General features: G+C 44.6%; 5 protein-coding genes and 2 non-coding genes across 9 annotated transcripts; 2 read left to right on the top strand and 5 right to left on the bottom strand.

Annotated features, from left to right (window-relative positions):
- Nucleotides 1–623: 623 nt before the first annotated feature.
- Nucleotides 624–7,299, bottom strand: LOC128300269 (dyslexia-associated protein KIAA0319-like protein). The gene is made up of 7 exons (XM_053036279.1): nt 7,028–7,299; nt 5,052–6,952; nt 4,685–4,984; nt 4,321–4,626; nt 4,015–4,249; nt 3,767–3,934; nt 624–1,875 (listed from the first exon to the last, which is right to left on the bottom strand). The coding sequence occupies exons 1-7, from the start codon at nt 7,218–7,220 to the stop codon at nt 1,682–1,684; spliced, it is 3,297 nt and encodes a 1,098-aa protein (XP_052892239.1). The 5' UTR covers nt 7,221–7,299; the 3' UTR covers nt 624–1,681.
- On the bottom strand, nt 1,983–2,104 carry LOC128306107 (U5 spliceosomal RNA). Its single transcript, XR_008287535.1, has one exon. It is a non-coding gene; the product is annotated as a U5 spliceosomal RNA (small nuclear RNA).
- LOC128306106 (U5 spliceosomal RNA) lies at nt 3,156–3,277 on the bottom strand. The gene has a single exon (XR_008287534.1). It is a non-coding gene; the product is annotated as a U5 spliceosomal RNA (small nuclear RNA).
- Nucleotides 7,300–7,975: 676 nt separating the features above from the next.
- Nucleotides 7,976–8,779, top strand: LOC128305811 (uncharacterized). The gene has a single exon (XM_053043425.1). It carries the CDS (start codon nt 7,976–7,978, stop codon nt 8,777–8,779), a length of 804 nt encoding a protein of 267 aa, XP_052899385.1.
- An 85-nt stretch (nt 8,780–8,864) lies between these two features.
- On the bottom strand, nt 8,865–11,649 carry LOC128301079 (SUMO-activating enzyme subunit 2). Its single transcript, XM_053037395.1, has 5 exons — nt 11,275–11,649; nt 10,984–11,138; nt 10,617–10,904; nt 10,021–10,553; nt 8,865–9,955 (listed from the first exon to the last, which is right to left on the bottom strand). The coding sequence occupies exons 1-5, from the start codon at nt 11,416–11,418 to the stop codon at nt 9,090–9,092; spliced, it is 1,986 nt and encodes a 661-aa protein (XP_052893355.1). The 5' UTR covers nt 11,419–11,649; the 3' UTR covers nt 8,865–9,089.
- An 804-nt stretch (nt 11,650–12,453) lies between these two features.
- On the top strand, nt 12,454–18,093 carry LOC128301394 (protein pigeon). 3 transcript variants are annotated; one of them, XM_053037842.1, is made up of 5 exons: nt 12,459–12,568; nt 13,013–13,346; nt 13,430–14,868; nt 14,943–16,188; nt 16,523–17,600. In XM_053037842.1, exons 2-5 carry the CDS (start codon nt 13,283–13,285, stop codon nt 17,197–17,199), a joined length of 3,426 nt encoding a protein of 1,141 aa, XP_052893802.1. In that variant the 5' UTR covers nt 12,459–12,568; nt 13,013–13,282; the 3' UTR covers nt 17,200–17,600. The 3 variants fall into 3 exon arrangements, with proteins under 3 accessions (XP_052893803.1, XP_052893802.1, XP_052893801.1); XM_053037843.1 differs by having other exon boundaries at nt 12,454–13,346; nt 17,459–18,093; XM_053037841.1 differs by having other exon boundaries at nt 12,462–13,346.
- A 266-nt stretch (nt 18,094–18,359) lies between these two features.
- Nucleotides 18,360–20,747, bottom strand: LOC128301395 (uncharacterized). Its single transcript, XM_053037844.1, has one exon. It carries the CDS (start codon nt 20,664–20,666, stop codon nt 18,882–18,884), a length of 1,785 nt encoding a protein of 594 aa, XP_052893804.1. The 5' UTR covers nt 20,667–20,747; the 3' UTR covers nt 18,360–18,881.
- Nucleotides 20,748–20,847: the final 100 nt, after the last annotated feature.

Here is a 20,847-nt window from a genome sequence, read left to right as displayed (position 1 = left end):
AGAGTCGTTTGTAAGCGGGCCGGTGTAATAAGGCCAATAAACCATCACTAAAACTAGTACAGTCGGTGTGTGGAATTGGATGCATCAATATAGTCAGTTCTGCTGGCAAAACCTTGAACGTAGTCCAGTGCGTGTGCGGCTATGTGAACCCGTAGCTACAGTGTAATATTAAGCAGTGCTAATTGATCATGAGCAATTTAATTCGATGCTGGTTGTAGGATCTATGTTTGCTTTCGGTTGAGGTTTAAAGTTACGCCGCGTAGAGCTTAAAATCACTGATAATTACCCCAATTAACATCGAAGCGCTTCCGTTTACTTGTGAGTGATGCGAAATGAGGGCAAGATTTATGCAAAACTATATTAGCCGAACACGATATTGGTTTAATTTGAAAGGTTGTACATGTTTTATTTAATCAATGGCTAATAGTTGAAATCATACATGGACTTAAAGATAGTTGGAGTTGAATAGTTGAAACGTAAATAAGTAAGGCGAGATGTTACATATCTAATATTTGATGAGATGACCTGGAAACAGTTCGAACTGCTCTTTTCCGTGCGGTGATATAATCACTTTCCAAATAGATGCAAAAGGCGCATGCATGCCTTTGTATTCTGATAATATTTCTCGTCCTTTATTATCCTTTATCGCAATGTCCTTCACTCCTTATACCCAAATGACAGACGACACATAAGTACATCATTACTGCATTTCCGAAACGGTCAGACGCCAGTTCGATCGCTTTGTTACCAATTTTAATACTGACCACTACACCGACTGATCCCCGGAGTTCGGGCAAATACCTCTAATGCTCCCTCGCTACGCATCTCTACGCATCGCCCAATCATCTGATTTGGTTGTGTGTGGCGCCTTTTGCTCACAGCCCGGTTTGGTACGGGTACGGCGTTATTCTTATGTATTAATACTTTTCTTTTCATCTTTACAATTGCACGCCCCAGATACAATGTGTGCGTATTTTGTGTTGTGTTGTCGCTCTTACTAAAGGTACGGAATATGTTATGATGGAATACATTTAAAAAAAGGAACAACACTCACAAGCAAACCCTTCAAACTTACATATTTCCTGTGATGGCGTGGGTGTATCGCAAAACAGTGGTAGGATTAATTAAAAATGCTCACCTACTCTCTCGCTACGATAAATGCAACCATTCATAAGAAAGGAACAAAGTTTATGTATCGTGCTGGTAAATTATGATATCTTTCTTCTTGTTAATCGTACACATGTTGCATTCCGATACTTTCTTGATAAGTTCGATGGCTTGTGAATCACATTAGGTTATTACAATTACATATATTTCATGAAGCACGTACCATACTAGCATGCAGGAATGCGAAGACAGGTAAGGATAAATTCGACCTTAACTAACAGAAAAAAATATATTAACAGGAACAACAAAAGTGTTGAACATGGAATGGAAAGTTTTTTTTTGTAGAAAGTGCCTACTCAAATTAATGTTCGTTATACATACTACAAAATCACTACAAGCGCATTAGGAACGTATTGGTAAAGAAATTTCTTCGGACTAGCTGTATCCAACGCACCAGGTTTCTAGCATCATTTCCCAGCGGTGGCACTGTAATAGTTATCGACTCTTCGGACGCGATCGACATTTCTCGCGATTGACCTGACTATTTGTGGTCCGTTTACGTACTTTCTCGAGCTTAAGCTTTTATGCGTCGTCCCAGGCGCGTAACACCGTACTTAGGGTGACCGCCAGCACCGTTTCTTAGCTCACCGTTCGGCAAACCCCCGTTACCGGATCGCCCCGGCAAGAGACCGTTTTGTCGTGAACGGCTCTCGAACAGCACGTCCGAATCGGTTTCGCTGTCGGAAATGGTTGTTCCCGCGCGATTAACTGCAACAAGAAAATCAAACAGACAAACATTGCTACATACATCATTTTATCCACAACATAAACTTAATTCATCATTTCCTTAACATTAGTGTAATTCGATTAGGGCTCGACTCCTGATGGAGTCGAGACGACAAAAATTCAATTTAGACTCATTAGAGTATCCCTCTCCACGGAAATCTTTAGTAAAAGGCGAAAGATTTATTCGACATCTGAAGAGAGATCAGAGTAACCCATGCACGCACTTTCCCAACCACCACACCAACCCAAGCCATGCTATGCTAGCGATGCGTGGCTGCCGCAGATGCACTCGCGTCCCTTGCACATTTTGGGACACGTGTGAAAAAAACAACTTCTGGGAAAATCATGTTTCACGATAGAAAAAGAGCGCTCTACGCTAATAGTATAGCTAAATGAAATAGTTTCCTTTCTTTACATGTAATTAATTTTACTTTTTAACTTCCCATATCCCGGATGTAAACAACCGGCAGTGATGCATTTTCATTTTGCTGTTCTTCTTCATTTTTCATTTCTGACAGCGTTTGAACAAATGACAGTCCACGTGCAAGCATAAACCTTTGTAAGGCTTCGCACACGACTGACAATTTTCTACGGACAGACGAAACACCCATACAGTGCTGTGTACAAATTTAACCCAACTTAATATTAAATGGAATTACAATATGCGACATCATTTACCACAAATAATATCGATAGTTTGTTTAAAAGTTAAATAAACGTTATTGAGGCTGCATTTTAAGAGGTTTATATGAAAAGTACTATTTATCACTAAGACTTTCTACGGTCCCCATAATGTAAATATTTCCATAATTGTATAAATATTTTTATTTTATTAAAACAATAGTAAAATAGCTTTCAAATTTTCATTTTCAAATGATTTAAACTACAACATAGCATGTGCAAAAAGACCAAGCCGTATTGCTACAACATAGCATTCAAGTTCATCAAATTCTTTGAAATACCCAGCTAGAATTCAATCTCGGCTGTATCATGCCCGCTTACGCTGGCTAATTATTTAACTTATTGTCTCCAAACTGTAATTCCAGTCTGCGATTTCCTACCGTAACCCATGGCGTTTGTGATGTGAACTACGCGAGGTTACAGTTAAGTTGGAAGACGTAAATATAATTTACTGTGCTTTGGTTGCAATCAACGAAGCTCAAAAACGATTAATTGTATCATTTCAACCGAATTAGAACGCGATGATTTGTTAACTTTCTGATATTTACACTGCTTACAATTTGTTATTTGCGATTAGGGCTCGACTCCTGATGGAGTCGAGACGACAAAAATTCAATTTAGACTCATTAGAGTATCCCTCTCCACGGAAATCTTTAGTAAAAGGCGAAAGATTTATTCGACATCTGAAGAGAGATCAGAGTAACCCATGCACGCACTTTCCCAACCACCACATCAACCCAAGCCATGCTATGCTAGCGATGCGTGGCACCACTGTACGCATGTACACCCCTTGCCCACGTGTCAATGCCGTCTGTGCATCATGCGGCGGCACATCATTGCAAATAAAACCAACTTTCATGCAGCATAAACCGTTCACCAAACGACTCCCGACAAATCGTTGGACTCGTCAATCATAAACTAACCATACTATGAATCACACTTTGCACAGGAAATTGCTACATTTTCATTCTTCCCCTAGAATTTATCCTCACGAAAAACTTGTCTTGTTATCGCGCTAGCATTGACAATCATCACCAACCCATTGCGCAGCATAGCAAATGTGCAAAACATTTGTAGCGCTTCACACATTTTTGTACTGTTCTACTATTGCCACATATTCCTTCTCAAATATGAAAAACATTATGAAAAACATAACTCACATAACATAACATAACATAACATCAATACTCACATGAAGGCAATTCTTCGTCGTGCGTTTGCAACAGCGAATATTTTTGCGGCTTTGGTCTCGTGCGTGGTTTCGCCGACCGTCGGCAAAAGCAGGTAATACCCCAGCAGATTCCGGATAGCACAAAAAACACTATCAGTACACCAACAATCACGTACAGTATGGACCAATCTGTGGCAACAAAACAAACATTACGTTTTCCGTAGTTATTCGACCATCCATTACAATTCGCATGTTCTCCGCATACGTACCACAGTTTGCCTCAGCAATACCCCAGAAATAAAATATATCCGGCATCCAAAAGCTTTGGCAGATGCATTCGCGTGTTTCCGCATTACAAACCCCATGTCCGGAGCAATCGTTCTGGCATACGGTAGTGCGTATGCCGATTACCGACGTTCCCAGTATCGTATAGTCACGCCAAAACTTTTCCTTCAGTATTCGCTCAACTTCGAGCGCTGGCATCAGCCCCAGGGTATCCTTTTCCTATAGAAAGTAAACAGCAAAAGCATTACATTCAGGATATTCTACACCTTATCCATAAAAGTTTCCATTACCTCGAGACCGTTTTTTTTCTCCACGTAAAATACAATTACCACCTGCCCGGTTTTTGGTTCCACTTTCAGTTCTCTAACGTGTAATTTTGCCATATTGTCACCAATGAGCAGAGTAAGCTTTTGTTCGATCGAATCCAACTCCGTTGCAGTTAGCACGGTCGCTTCGGTTGTAATCGTTACTTCAACCAAGCTCATGAGCAACGGATCGGGATGTACTATGATACTCACGGTATCAGATGCGGACAGGCCTTGCCCATCGTATACAGTCAACTTAAACACGTACCGTCCAGTGACGATGTTCGTTAACTACAAGCAAAACATTCTATACTGCGTGCCACATCTGTGAGTTTCTATGTATACTTACCATCAGAACCGGCTTGTTATCACTATCACCGATTATAGTGCCCAACGCTAAACTGCTCGGTTCTCGCGTCCAACTGTACCGCGCGATGCCAAGATCGTCACTCGATCGACTACCATTCAGTACAAGTACGTTCGTAGGCAGTGTTACCGTCTGATCGCCACCTGCATTTGCTATCGGGGCTGTATTCTTTTCTTGGACCACCGTAATGCGAACACGGTCGCTTGCATTGTTGTTCGCTTCGTCCGAAACGATCAGCTCGAACACGTAGTCACCTATCGTCATTGCGGTTGCATTCGCTATCTGCAACAGTTCGCAAAAAAAAGGATTAGATTCATTACATACTTCCCACGGTTAAGGACACACTTACGGAAGCATTCGCATTCTCAATCAACGCTGTATTCGGTCCAGATATCTGCTGCCAGTAGTATGTGCTGATCTTAATATCATCGCTCGATTCACTCCCATTGAGCGCAACCCAGGTTTGGGGCAGATAGATCGTGGTACCGTTTACTCCTGCCTTCGCCATCGGTGGACGGTTTGTTGGTGGTTTCACGAACACGTGCACCATCGATGTGGAACTTTGGTTCTTTGCATCCGTCACCTTCAACTCGAACGCGTACACACCCTCCTCTAGGTTGGACAGTTGCAGAAACGGTGTCCTCGTATTCTGCATATCGACTGCCTTCGATTGGTTAGTACTGATCTTAGTCCATTCCCAAGCCACGATTCCATTGTCGTCCTTCGACAGTGACCCATTCAGTGTGACGTTATTGTTCGGTAAGTAAAGAATTACGTTCTTGCCTGCATTCGCTTCCGGGGGGTAATCGATCTCCTTCAGCACCTGTATGATGGCCGTCGTACTATTGCTCAGTCCCTGCTCGTCCACAACGGTCAGATTGAACGTATAGTTGCCAGCGATCGTAAGATCCTTCAGCTGGAGCGTGCTCACTTCGGGCAGCTCGGGTTGATAACCGAGCGGCCCCTGCGCTAAAACCCACTGCCAGCGAATAATTTTTACATCGTCACTTGATGCACTACCATCGAGGATTGCTTCATGATTGGGCAATCGTACCGGTTGATTAGCTGGCGTTATTACTGCTCGCGGAGGTTTGTTAATTTTCTGCTCCGGCAGTACGGTAATGTTCATGAACGCTTCACCATACGAACCGTTCTGACCACTGACCGTTACCTTGAACTGATACAATCCTTCCGCCAGCCCGGACAATTTAGCGATCGATTTTGTCTGATCTGCTATCGTGCTGTTACTGTCACCTTTCGGTTGCGAAACCAACGTCCACAGGTAGTTGTACTTGTCTCCGCTCGTCTTTTCGTCCGGTATTACGTATGCCGACAGTGTTGCTTCGTTGGTCGGTAACCGGACATCCTTGGAAGCGACCGAAACAGTGAGTTCTTTCGTGGTGCTCGAACGTATCGGTGACTGAGGAGGTTCCACTTCCGTATCCTCGTTCCCCATACCCATTGTTAGCTTCTGGGCGGATAACATCTGCGGGACTACTCGCTCCTGTTGCTGCTGGTGCCGTTCCCCTTGCTGTTCTTTCGAGAGACAAACATCTTTTTCGCTTCGTTCGAATCCTTCCGGACAGGTGCATATTCCGTTCCGCATGTTGGGAACAACACGTAAACATACTTCGTCCCGTGGGCATGAATCTTCGCGCGCCGCATCACACGGTCGCATCGAACCGAGCGCTTTTGACTCGGAATAATATTTGCTCTCTTCCGCTACTTCGTCGTACTGATCGCGAATGTAGTTGTTGGCATATTTTTCAAATCCTGCGCCAGGTGTACCGTAGTCAAGCGATTTGTACGGACCCCGATAAATATCCTCCACCGATGGGAGTCCATACTTCTCATCACTGCGTACCCTCGGTACCCCGTTCGCAAGGTTATACATTTCCGTCTGCTTGCCCAACAAGTTTTCCTCTCCTTCGTCCTCCGATATCCGTACCGGTGAAACTGCTCCATTCGCTAGCAGTCGCTTCTCCTGTGCTTTCTTCAACACCTCCCACCAGCTCGCTTCTACTAGTGAGCCATCCTCGATCGGATTTACCAGCACCATGCGCAACGTGGAGGATGTTTCCTTTTTCGCCGGAAGGCACAAATCATTGCTGATACACTTAACATGATAACACGTCTGGTTAAATATGAAAGCAGTGTGGCAGTTCGGCCCCTTCACGCAGCAGTCCCGCACACATTCTTCCAGCGTGGTTGCCTTCGAATTTTCGGTAAAGTTTCCGGCGTTTTTATTACCTACAAAAAAAGAAAACAATCAACGACACAAGTGTCGTTAGCAATGCCCCAGAATATAACTACATCGTGCCTTACCAATCGGTGCATATCCTTCAAACACGTAATGCATCATGCGAGGACACTTTTCAATGCCGGATAGTTCCAAAACTTCCGATACCACTCGTGGGTCTTCCTTCCTTACCTCGTCAAGGCCACAGTTGACCCACGGAATGGTGACCAACATCAGGCATACTAAGCAAACCCATTCGCGTAACGAAACACCATCCATGGCCACCTGTTTTTAATAAAATCCTGTTGCTATGCTTATTCTCCTGCGCTCCAGCCTGGTTGCCACTCTGCCTCCTTGATTGGCGTGTTTTCGCTCGGTACATTCACTTTCTCCGTCGTATTAACGATGCGTTCTATTTTGGGTCGTGTTGCACTGCAATGCACTTATTTTCAGCTCGTTCGCAAATCCGTTCGGTGCATTGTAATTGCACCTTCATACAGCTCGATAATGTCCTGGCGGGTTCTTTACCAATGTTTCCGGTTCATGAAAAAAGTGGATGTGTGGTATTATTGATAAAAAGAAACTGTGCAAATTCCAGACGGCTGACTAAACACACTCGACAAAAACGTCAAACATCGAACGATTTGTTTTGTTATCATTGGATAATGAGGAAAATGCACAGGGTGACTCCGCGAGATTTGATTAGCATGTGTTTTTTCTAATTTTCCTTTTTGATTTTTAAAAACAGTTTGTCTCATTTCAAAACGTTCGACATATTGGGCAGAAATTGTAGACTAAGTTTCTCACTATTTGCAATATTTTCTTTTCGACGACGTTTTTTGAGAGTCGGATCTCCAATACAAAATCTCCATTATTCCTGCATGCTTGGCTTCTTTTTACATTACAATCGTAAACGGTTTTTCTAACGGTGGCCATTACTACAACACGACAAGGACTTCCTTCCACCATTAGTATTCATTTGCCACCCAAGCTCTATGGTTGTGCCTCGACGTTTAGCATTCGATTCTCCTGCGATGGCGAAAGAAGTAACACAAACCGTAGCTAAACCGATGGAGGTGAAAAAGGTTTCCTATACCGATGAAACGGACCCAATAACTATTTCCGCCGAACTTAAGAAGGAGTCCCAACTAATAACGACTACCGCATCCAGTAACCAGCAAAGCAAACCTATTAAAAAAACCTACGAGCAGATGATCATCGACGCCATCACGGAGAACGATCCACGCCGGAAGGGTTTGTCTTTTACACTTATTAAAAAGTTCATCAAAGGCAAGTACCAGATCGAAGGGGAAATAACATACTACGTAAAGAAAGCGTTTGAAAAGCTTAGCAGCAAGGACACTGTCGAACGGGTTTCGGGAATGGGTGGCATGCACGGAAGCATCCGACTTACCAAAGCCCACATCGCGAAGGTTAGTAAGCAGTTCTCTGCAAAATCGAAACCGAAAAATCCCAAAAAAACTAAAGTACTGCCGAAAAAGAAACCCAAAAAGGACGAAAAGGACAGAAACAATAACGATAAGAAAAAGGGCAAAGCGGATAAGCCCAAACCAACGCTACAAGCTAAGCCGAGCACGAAGAAAACCGCCATTACGAAAACGAAAATTGCACGATCCGGTGGCAAGGTGCGCCTATCGATCGTCGCCAGTACAGATCCATCACCGAGCACGAATGCGAAGATGGCCAAGGCAAAGAGGAACGCTTCTAAAACGACTGTTGTCGCTGAAAAATCGGCAAAGCCAAAGGGTGAGAAGAATGCCATACCAAGAATGCCTAAACCGAAACCAGCAAAAGCGCGCAGTGAGAAAAAGGAATAGTTTTTCGCATGGAATAACCCGCAATTTGACCAAGTTTTAATTAATACATTTTATATTTTGTGTGATTTTTTGCTTAAGAAAATGTTTTGAAAAATAAATTAACCATTTCCAAAGGATAGCTCAATTGATTGAAGATGGAATACTTAAACATTTGCCATGTTGATTAATTTATTATGGAGCTTTTCTACTCATACAAAGAATACAATTGTTAGCGTAGTGATATCGATCATTGTAATGAGATGGATTGATAAGAACCTGTGGCGCGTTTGCACTTTTACAACTATTACACCTCTTCTCTTACCACCTACTTTTAATCCATAATAATTAAATCATCATCGTCCTCCATCGGTTGTGGCTCGCGCGAGGACACTTTCGCTTTTTTGAGTGCTGGTTCATCCTCTTCTGGAGCATGCTTTCGTTTCTCCACGCTCTTGCTCGGTGTTGTGTCCGCCTTGGACGTGGACGGTTTATCGGCACTGTCCTCTTCCTCATCCACAATTACGCAGTCGCCATCATCGTCCTCATCTTCAATCCGGTTGATGGTCGCTTTCTTACCATTCGCAGACCCGTTCAACCCTTTCGATGTGGATGGTTGCGCATCATCAAGTACCGGTGCTGATGGCACACTTTCCGTCTCCTCCTTCGGTTTCAATGATTCGGGATCGGCAACAATCTCGAACGGTACCTCTTCGCGACCCGGATCCTTGTGCAGCACCGTGATGCTCAGCTCGTAGTTTTGCAAAAAATCGTCCACCTTCAGAATGCACCCGTCTACAATTTTCATCTGTTCCAGCGTTTTGTCATTGTTGCAATCGGTTTCTCCCTCTTCGGAAGAAATTACAATCGAATTCATACCATCGAGTGTGACATCTGGGCTGACCATATTCAGTGCCTTGATCAGTATGTCGTCACGAAGCTCGCGCACAGTTAGCTTTTTTGTATCGAGCTTCAGGACAACCTCCGGTTTGGCGGCACAAACGTAGCATTTCGGGTTCGGTGGAACGATAGTTACTTCCGGTACGATGAACTGGCTCCGTGGATTTACCACTAACCGAACGTACACCGTCTTGCATTTGTCGTACTGTTCTTGCAACACACGGAATGCACGCATTACGACAATTCCGGCCGTAATAGCGTTGGTTGTCGCAATCGCTGGTATAATGTTTCCGGCCATAGCTGCGAAGAAAAAAACAATCATTAATTCAACCCGTCGTTTCTACATCACAGAGTCATTCGCTTACATTTCATCTCGAAACGACTCTTTTTTTGAATATTAAAAATTTGCGCACGAATATTGGCACACGCGGCCACAAAATCCATCGCGTCCTTATCATCCTTATCCCAAACGAGATGATCCCCTTCCGGTAGCTTAGTGAAAGTCGCCTGCAACGCTTTCAGGCTCGCAGCAAACAACTTCGCTGTGGCCACCGCACTGAGCACTTTCTGATCTCGCACAACGCTATCCTCGATAATGGTACTGTCCGTCACGTCTTCCTGCACCGTGTCGTATTTCACGGGCTTCGGTGGGTCACGGTTCTTCCACAGATTGGACATACTCAGCAGATAGTTGATGTCATCGTAAAATAGTTTGTTAAAAATCTTCTCCGGATCGTATTCACATTGCTTCGCCCAGGCGCGGGTATTAACACGATCAACGTTACCCTTTTCGTTTGCATCTTTCTCCAGAGCAGCCTGACCGACCTCGGCCCCCGCTTCTGGATCAGCCGTATCAGGCGAAACGTCTTCATCTTCATTACTTTCTCCAAACAATTGGCTGCAAGTGAAAGGAATGTTTTGGTACATGTTCCTCATAACTGAAATTGAAATGAACTCTTACTTGAACAGGTGTTTGGCCCATACAATGCAGTGAATTGGCTCGGATGGCGTGTTTCTTATCGTACATCCTGGGAAGGTTTTTTGAGCTGCTTGCGGGAAACACTCATAGCATGTTGTGAGACCCCGCTTGATCAGCTCTACCTGACCATTGTATCCGGCAGTACCTGATTCTATTAACGGCACGTCAGCCGTCAAGCACAAACGATTCACATGACTACGGGCAGCACGGTTATCCAGTGCATTCAGTACAATCGAAAAACGTTTAAAAAAATTTACACCATAGTTATTGCTGAAAGAATCATAATCGTATCACAATTAATCAAAGAATGGAATAATGAAGTGTATAGAAGTAGGTAATTTGTACATACGTTGTAATACTGTCATGGTATGCTTTGATCTTTGTATTCGGATTGAACGAGAGCGCACTCTCACGGGCTACGTTCGCTTTCGATTTTCCGACGTGCTCCTTGTGGAATAAAAATTGACGATTTAGATTGCTCACATCAATCGTATCCAGATCGATCTGTAAAGAACGTAGAGAATAAGTGGGGTAAACAGATACGTGTAGATAATGCATCTTCATTTTGTTCCGTACGAATTGGAATGTAAGGTTATGTTTCTCGTGACGCTCTATTGGTGTAACTGTTGCTAATACTTACGATCTCTATGTCCTGGAATCCTGTTAGCACAAGATTTTTTAATACTTCACACCCTATTCCACCAGCACCCACAACCAGCACTTTCGAATCGGTGATTTTCTTCTGCAGTCCTGTCCCGAAAACACCATCAAGTTGGGCAGCCATATTTCTATCCAGTGGCAAAAGGTCTCACTCTACCCGAACGTATCGTTATGGAAATAGTTGCAATTAAAAAACTAGTATAGAAAGCACTACTGTGAAGACGATCGGACGACGTTTTGAACCTAAAAGAGCGCTTAGCTTATAGTAAAAATCTGCTTTTATCAAAAAACCGGGCACGTAAACTAACAAACAAACAGCAGCGTTCCGATTGTTAATTTTGCTTCCTTCTCCGAATGCCGCTTGCTGCCTGTTTGACAGCAATGATGACAGTACTGGTTGACAGCGGCCAACAACAGACCGGTTCCCAATTCAAATCCCTTCGTACCCAGGAGACAAACTTACAAACCTAACAAACTTAATTAACAAGCCTAGTAATGAACGGAGCAATAGGTGGAAAGGTCATTTTGAGCGCAGGTATATCATGCAAGGACGAGTATTTCTTATTTCAGCGTTGGTATTCGTATAGGTGGTTTATGAATAGAACAATTCTTGAACCTAGAGCGCTAGAGAAGGCCTTCCGCGGCTCGAAAGTGAAAACTTCTGGAACTTCTCCAGATGCGAGGCTAAAACTAAATTAATGATGGCACCACCCTGCTAGCAAATCTCAGATTTACGCTAGGATGGCGTACAGATGAGTGATTGAATCTATGAAGTCGTTCACAATTTGGAACTTATAAAGGCAATGAAGGCATTCACATACGTCTCTGAGGCATGGACTTTGTCCAAAACTTACGAAATCCTCTTATCCTTGTTGGAAAGGAGTTTCCTCAAGCTCTGTATGAGTGGATCGGCAATAGAGAAGAAACTACATAGTCATGGTATTAGAAAGCCACCGGACAATCCAGCCCGTTATTGTGGAATTCAAAGTCTATTAAAGCTATAAAATCAAATCAATCCAGCACGTTAAGTCCTTTCAAATCGTTCACATAGACAGAGGAAGTCAGGCCGAAATTGGAAAGAGTGATGGCGTCGATGCGTCCGCCAAACACGTCAACCAATTCCTGACCGGGATACAGGAATGGCGCTGGACCGTGAGCGGCTTAGGAGACCATCCTGCAGCAGGTACGAAGACCGAAGATGAAAAGAGCAGTCCTTCCATATACAGAAATCAGCATGTTGGGCAACACACGAGTTCTGCCGAGATTATAATCAGGTCTGTGGTTAAGATAACCAAACAAAATAGTCCTCCAAAAATTTCCTTCTCAAATAGCAATGATTTCAGCTCTACTGTTGCATCCAAGTAACCGCAATTCCGAAATCGAACGTAAATAACCCACATTTCATCCGTTGTGTTTACAAATGCATGCGCATGTGCGTTTTTCAAAGGGAAACAAAAAAAGCGTCATTCGTTGATCGGTACGACACGAATGCATGCTGATAAGAAAAAGGGCCCGCGGTGAACAGAAAGGGATGTATTGCGCGAAGTGCGGGAAATGCCGACAACGCAAACGCAGCATTTGAGCATGCGATGAAGAAATTTGTAATCAGACAGGGACCAAAGAAGGTACGGGCGAGGTGTGTCTAACCGTAAACTTTATCAGCAACACCGAATTCCAGCATCATTGACAGAGTGGCACCACGAACGGTGGCCGAACAGATTATTGATTTCAGCAATGTGATGTGTAGACAGCAAGGAATTGAGAGCAAATAGAGTTAATCGGTGAATTCTATCGGACCGTAAATGGAATGGTCTGTTTGTGTGTTATGCGTACGTGCACAGTGTAATTGCTAATGGTTGATTTGTACAGTGAAACACAGTACGGAAACATTGATTTTCACGGATTTAATCAAATTGCATTCTCTAAAAATTAACCAGCACTGGTGTGTGTCTGTGTTTTCACTTCGTGTGGCATAGCGGAATAAAACCATGCTGAAGCAAGAAAACTTGGCCGCCAATTTTTGCGGTTTACTCTCTGTGGGCGGCAATAAAGGTATTGTACAGCTTTATCACACACATTGTACAGCTTAATCGATTACACATTCCTTAAATTGACAATTTCTGTTCTCGTTTTAGATGTAGCAATTGAATGGCGCATACTAGGAAAGGAGCAAGACAGTTCCCTGCTGGCTAGCTGGGTGTCATTTGATCCCAAAAAAGGCCGGGAGGAACAACGCACCAATGTGGGCATTTACACGCCGAAACACAAAACCTTCGCCGTGCTGTACACCTTCCCGGGCAGAGAAAACGTTATTCAGGCTTCGGTCAACCTCACCCACACTCTGCTATTGTACGTTACGAAGGAAATTAAGCAGGACGAATCCGGACGCAACTGTGACATTTATCGTGCATTCTTGGTAGAGGTACGTCCAATGGTTGATTCGGTACGGCCCCATCTGCTAGTGGAAGTTGAGCGTAACCGGCAGGTTATGGTTACGTTCCTGTGGCGTAAACTGTCCACCTTCGAGAAGAATTATCAGGATAAATTTTTGCTGCTGGTGCACCACGAACACGTGCTGTTGTATACAACGTCGTTGAAAAAAATCGAAACAGCCACCGAAGATGGCAGTTACGAGAATGTCCTCGCTGCGGGCAGTAGCAGCAGGATCGATTACACCAACCCAAACGGCTGGGAGCTCGATCGAGATGCAATGAAAAGTGAAACGATAACTAAAGCGTTCATATGGGCACAGTGGGATCCGACCGTACAAGCGCTGTACTACATACACCTCAAACCAACGACCAGAACCATCTTCGAAAAGGAAGACGAAGCTTCCGGCGAGCAAGGAGAAGCATCCAAGCGGCTTCAACCAACCTTATCCGCGTTTCAGTTTCACGACGATCTACCGACGGAGACGGTACTGAACATACCGTTAAACTTACCCAAAATACCTTCCTCTAGCAGCGAGGACATTTACGAGGACGACACTGTACCGTTGAGGATACACGATTCTTCGCTAAATCTGGTAATAGTGAGCGACGAGTCGGGAATGCTGTTCGTCTGCCACTACTATCTTTATCAGCCGATCAAGCAACAGGAAGATGAAGCTCAGCCCGCGAACGGTACGGCGCAGAACATTTTCGACGTACACTTTGCCTACTCGGTAACGATCCTGCACCATGGGTGCGTGATACACTGTGTAATGCCGGGCATACCGTGGGAGAAGGCCAAACTGATGAAACCCACGTTCACGCTGCACGGTGATCATCACGTGCTGGTGTTTCAGGCGGATCTTTTTATGCATCTGCTCGATGTGGGTCTGTCCCATGAGCCTTCATGCCATATCGTATGTGCACCGTTTACTCGTGCACCCATTACGCAGCTGGTTCCCTGTTTCGCCACTAACAACATTTGCTACGATTCGGCCACACTCGATCTGATCTCGATAACGATCCCCAAGTCGCATCTGATCGATGCATTCCGAAATGATACGTCGATCGATAATCGGCTCGCGATCGTCCACTATTTTCTGGCACACTCCAATGGTGGTGATATTATCGAAATTTTTTCCGAGGTACGTTGTATTAGTCATAAAAATTCTTTAAACGTATTTGGCCCGTGATATTTCTAATTTCCCAATATTTACAGATATTGAGCATCATTATGGAACGGCCACTCCATCTGGACACGGTTCCACTGCTAAAGGAGGCCTTGGTAGCCGGTACGTACGCCTCGGCAAAAAAAGGACTCACCCAGGATCAGTTGGCCCTGTTCCGTTTGCTTCCACTGACAACCTGCAGCACTGCGAAGCCAATCGAGGCCAAAGTGGGCAAGCTAAATGTGGGCCTTTCGCACGAAACGCTTTACAACACGTCGATGATGTTGCTCTCACCACAGCAACGGCTGTCACCGTTCCGTAAAGACATCTGGACCCAGCTCTGGGATCGGCTCAGTGATAACGGCGGCAGTAGCAAAGAACGACCTCGCTTCCATCAGGATCAAGTGCGCGAAAAGCTAATGTATTCGCTGGCCTGCTACCAACCGGAAGCCCTGTCCCGTTGCACAACTCCCATGTCACCGGCTAACCCGATCGGTGGTTCGTTCGGGGTGGATTTTATAACCGGCGCCAGCTCGTCCGCTGGTCGGGCACGGTTACAGAACGATCTACCGTTCGTCGAAACGGAAGCGTGTACCGCTAACAAACAGGAGCTAGTGCTGAACGTGAATCTGCGCGAACTGAGCATGCATTTAGTGAAGCACAGTGTGAAAGAGGTGACCGGTTTCCGGTGGTTAAAGAATGCTTTCTACGATACGAATCCGGCCACGTCGCACGTGCATGCGGTCGCGACACGATACGTTGCCGCCCAACTGGAACAATCGCGAGCGCTCTGTGTGCTCGTGTGCCGTACGGCGGGTCTTGATCATGCGCTAGCCGTGGAGGGTACCGAAAGCCGGGGGTTCGCACTGATCGATCAGCTCGAACGTGCACTGCAGGTACGATTGTTTGCCATGCTCGAACGCTACTGTTTGGCGGTGGAAACGCTGGCATTTCCGCTACCGCTTGGGTTTTGCTCGTTCTTCTCGTACCTCGGCTATCGGGCACTGTCGTTCGACAGCTTCATGCAGTACGTGGAGCATCACGTATTTGAGTTGCAGATCGACGTGGTCAAGGTGATCTTTGCCGACATTGAGGATACGCAGGATGGGATTCGGCAGAAGCTGAAGCTGCTCATGATTTTGCCACGATCGAGAGCTCGGAGGTTGCTGAATAGCTGGAACCATCCGGTGAGCGCAATGCTGCGTGGACGCGAACACGCCATGAACATCTTGTCCGGGAACTCGGTCCACCCACGCGGATCGGCACATCTAAAAAAGCGGGACTATCAACCGAAAGGTAGAGCCAGCAAGTATACAACTCGTTGGGACCGGCGATTGCATGGATTTTCTCGTATTTGTTGCTTGTCTTAAATGTTCCACTTCGGTGATGTGCTGTAATTATTTCCAATGTTTTGCATGTTTTTCTCTAAGTGTTGCTTGTAGTTTGTACTGAAATTACTTATAGTTTATTATCCCAGTTTTGTTTCTCATTTCGTATTGTTCTGTATAATTCGTCCTGTGCCACTGGATCGTGTTTTCTTTCTGTAAGTTAATGCTTGTTCCTTTTTTCCCAAATAATTCATTTGATGCATTTTATGTTGATTTTGTTAATTTATTTGTTCTGTTTTCAGTTTGTGCATGCTTGCGTAACTATTGCCACCGAGTTTTCATTTTGTTTGGTTGCGCTCAATCAGAAGAAAACGAGTGTCTATCACCATCACCATTGCGCACCAGTCGATCCTTGCGAAAGCCACCATCATACACCTCATCCTCGGAAGCTTTCTCACCCGCCTCATCATCTGACCTCGATCATATGGAAAATTCATCCCGTTCGCGCAATTTGCGTACATACGCGAGCTTAAACGCTCTTCGTCTCGTAACTTCGCCTTCGTCGCTGGTCGACTTGGAAGCGGGGCTAACCGGCAGCGGTAGTGATCGCGATCGGAGAGATGACGGCAAAGAAGATCCCAATCCCAATGCTACTATCGCTTTCGGTAGCTCCCCGCCTACGAATTGGGCGAGAACACAGGTGCAGCGGTTTCGTTGTACTTCCTCTACATCCTCCTTTCTAATGCAACTCTGTCGCGATACTCCGGATAAAGCTGTTCGCATGTCGAGACGTAATGCCGTAACTGACCACAGCAACCGTCGCCGGGAGGAATCGTCCCACACGGTAACACTGCTGCTTAGTGTTGGTTATTTAATTGTGGCCAGCACGATCGTCGCCTTGGTCGTGTTTGTTATGCTAGAGTTCCGTGTTGCATCTTCCGTTGTCTGGTATACGCAAATGTTGCGAATGCTGTTTTAAACTTCCGTGTGCAATAACTCATTTCCACGTGGGTGGCATGTTAAGGCTTTTTTTAATAGCAATTCTGAGCAAGAAGACAATCTGACGCTCGATAGTCTCATTTCGCTTTTGCATGTTTTCAATGTTTTAAAGTCATTCTTATCCTTGTTTTGTTTAAATCGTTTTTGTTATCAATTTTCGTTTCTTTGCATCAGTGTGGAAAATCGTTCGTTTCTACCAGTGGAACACTATGTATATAAAGTATTTACATCTGTTCTAGATCTCAGCCAAGGGTTAGGAGCTGCCCGGAAGCTCCAGCAACCGTTGGATAATTTTCTCGACCTGCTTACTGCTAAAGCCAACCTCAACGAACTTGACTTTAATCTGCTGATTGAAACAACGCTCACATCGGTGGAGAATTTCCACGTGTAGATGACGATGCTTTGACGAACTGGAGCCCACAGTTCCGATATGAGTTTGGTAAGCTTAGAGAATGTTCCTGCATAAATTAGATACAATCGTGCAGAAGTACTACCAATATTCCCATGAACGCATAGATAGGTCCTGTTCGTGTAGTAAAATAACTGAACTGATTAGGCGTAGATTCGTAACGAGTATGTTCGCGTTTCGCACAAAGCTTGTTCTCTTTAAATCCGTGATCAATTGTGTGATCATTATCGAAAGTGGTCATTTGCGAATAAAATTCTGCAAATAGCAAGTACAGCCGTACCTAATTACACAGATGATACTCATCTTTATAATCTCAACGATTAGGTCGGTAATAAAAACAATGAAGCGTTGGTTTCGGATATTGTTCTTTTTTTTAATTCTTTGTGGAATATCGAACATCGTATGGAATCATCCCGATACACGTTCTAGAGTTGGTTTGAAGAAAAGCCTTCAATTAAGTTCAGTCGGTAATCTTTACTTTATTCCGTACTTATCAAACTGGATGCATTGGAAGGATAAAGGGCTTAGCTTTCTTTTCAAACTAAAGCAATACAAAACCGAAAATAGACACCACTCAAGTATACGTGCCAAATCAATTGATGGTCTTTTGGTTGAAGTACAACTGTATGAGAAAAAATCACACGAATTCAGAAAGTAAAACGAAACAAACAGAATCAAATCAGAATAAATAAAAATAACATTCTCCCGCAACATGTTCATCTACTTTGGACATCTATAGTTGGCCAGAGAAACTTAAAAGTAAAAAAAGATAACCAAAATCAATTTGAAATACAACCAACTGGCCGCATATGAAAAATATCACCAAACATCGTATTCAATTACAGTTTACACCTTTCATCTGAGCTTTTTCCGTGAGCTGTATTATCTATGCTCCTAAAGGCGTAAATATTGTGCATTTCTACATTTATATGGCCGGTTTTGCGTTTCATGAATATGGACATGAACACTACTGCAGACCATTTTATAATCTTAACAATTGTTTACGTTTATCTGGTCCATGGCTGGTAAACTTCCGTACAAAAATAAGCCTCCCCCATACGTATTTCTCCCTCAAGCTAATTTTATCACAATACTTGCACTAATACGCCTTTAAATATGTTGTGCGTATGTAGATTGATTATCATTCTCGTTATGCGATTTCACTTTGGTTTCTTTGCGTATATCTTTGCCAGAACAAGGCACTAGAACCGTTTGCTTAAGCTAAAATGTAAAGAAAGCGTTCTACAAGCTGCTCACTGCTGCTGGCCTTGTAGAGACGAATTCGCTGACGCCAGTTGTGTGTTGTCGCACGGAATCCACTGCTGTTGCGATGAATCCATTCCTTGAAGATCCTCCTGTTGGTTGGGGCGCAATCGACGTTTGATCGCAAACTCCCTCAGAAATACGTGCATCGCGGCCAGCAGGACGAAGAACACGGCGAAAGCTACACCAACTATAATCCACGGTGACAGTTGGTTCGGTTCGCGATATATTCCTGCGACGTGGGAAGATTCACTTAGCTGCGCCTCGGTGGACTTGCCAATCGGTATGATGCGACTGTTGTCGTTCGAGCTACCTGATATTACTAACGATTGTTCGCGGGTGATCTTTACTGGGAGACTAAAGCCATCGGAAGCGAGGCTTATTTTCGTTCCCCCCAGCTGTGGCACGTACTGTAGCAGCACGTCCATTGAACGCACGTGACACATTTGAAGGAGTTTTAGCATCCCGACACCGTGCAAGGTAAGGACCTTCTGCCGGTTGGAGGCGTACTGTACGGTGACGACGGTAAAGTTCGGCATAACATAAATCCATACGTTCGGGTTGGCCAACTGTACCCACAGCTGGTTGCGCAGCTGCACCCGCGACAGACGACAGTCCGAGTCACGTTCCGTGGCGTTGAAGTACGTCGCTACGATACAATCGTCGGTGGTGGAAAGGTTGCGCATCAGATGGTGAGCATTGCAGAGCGTAAAGTCCGTCAGATGGGTGCACTGTTTGTACTCATCGAAAGTCATTACCATTCCGGTGTGAGAAGTCTTATTGAACGCCATAATGTCTCGCTCCAACAGGTACATTTTCATGACACCCTCGGAAAGCATTGGTACGCTCGTTCCCTTTAGCGTAGTGTACAGTAAACGATTGCATAGCGGTATCATTATGTTGACCACCACCCGGCACCCATCAACATTAGCGATCACCTTCGACAACGGGTACAGCTTGAGCATCTCGCGAAGCTTCAACTCGATGGGAAAGATGAACTCCTCCGGAAGTAACTTTTGCACCTTCTGCAACTCAGCGAGCAGCTGCGTCGGAGAGATGATGCTATCGCTCAATCCCATCGAGGTTGTGGTTTGTAACAGTTCCATGAACAACTTCTTCTTGGCTATAATTTTGTTTAGCAGAATGTCCATTAATAGCAGTTGACCCTCGCGCGTGAAATCGATCGTATGCGGCCGCTTTGGATCGACCTGGAAGGTGTTTCCTGACAGTACGGCCAATGCCTCGTTCGTGGTGTTGTAGAACATCTTGAGCGAGGATGACTCAATGGTGAGCTGATGATTCACCTTAGCGAAATTGTCACGAATATCGCTTCTATCTTCATCGTCCATCAGCCCGAACCAGGAACGGAAAATGCCTCGCTTCATTCTTCCCGATGTGGACTTACTGTCTTCACAAAAACTTGCCAGTAGCACGCTAAAGTCATTCAGCTCCTTTGTCAGTCCGAGAATGTTGTTAATTCCATCGCAGTTCCCTATACGCTTTTCTCGCATCTCTGCACAGGCACTCAACAGATTAGCCACGGTATTGTTGGCCGTGGCGATTTCCTCTATGAACAACGCAATATCATAATCAGCTCGCAGTGTCCATGAGCTTACCTGCACTTTAATCGTTTTCAGTTCTTCAAAGTAGATTCCATCCGTGTAGAGTGGAACGTTCGATACGGGACTGGCTTCATACGTTGGGAAGGCAATGCCATATTTGATCGATAGTATAACGCAGCCCAGCGCCAGCGCGAAGCTGGACGTCCGATGCATGGCGTATTTAACACTGCTAAGAAAGAAGATGTTGAGAGTGACCGAAAACAAAACGCAGTTTGAGGAAGCAACCAAAAATCGGAAAATATATATGTAAACAATGCGATGTTCACGGAGAAGTGCCAAATGTATGTCAAGGTATATATACACGTACGCAAATAATCTAAAGATAGCTTGAAAT

The sequence above is a fragment of the Anopheles moucheti genome, chromosome 3 (genome assembly GCF_943734755.1).
Source record: "Anopheles moucheti chromosome 3, idAnoMoucSN_F20_07, whole genome shotgun sequence".
NCBI classification, from domain to species: Eukaryota; Metazoa; Arthropoda; class Insecta; order Diptera; family Culicidae; genus Anopheles; species Anopheles moucheti.
Note: the sequence above shows the minus strand (reverse complement) of the source record. Positions and strands in the feature narration are given on the sequence as shown.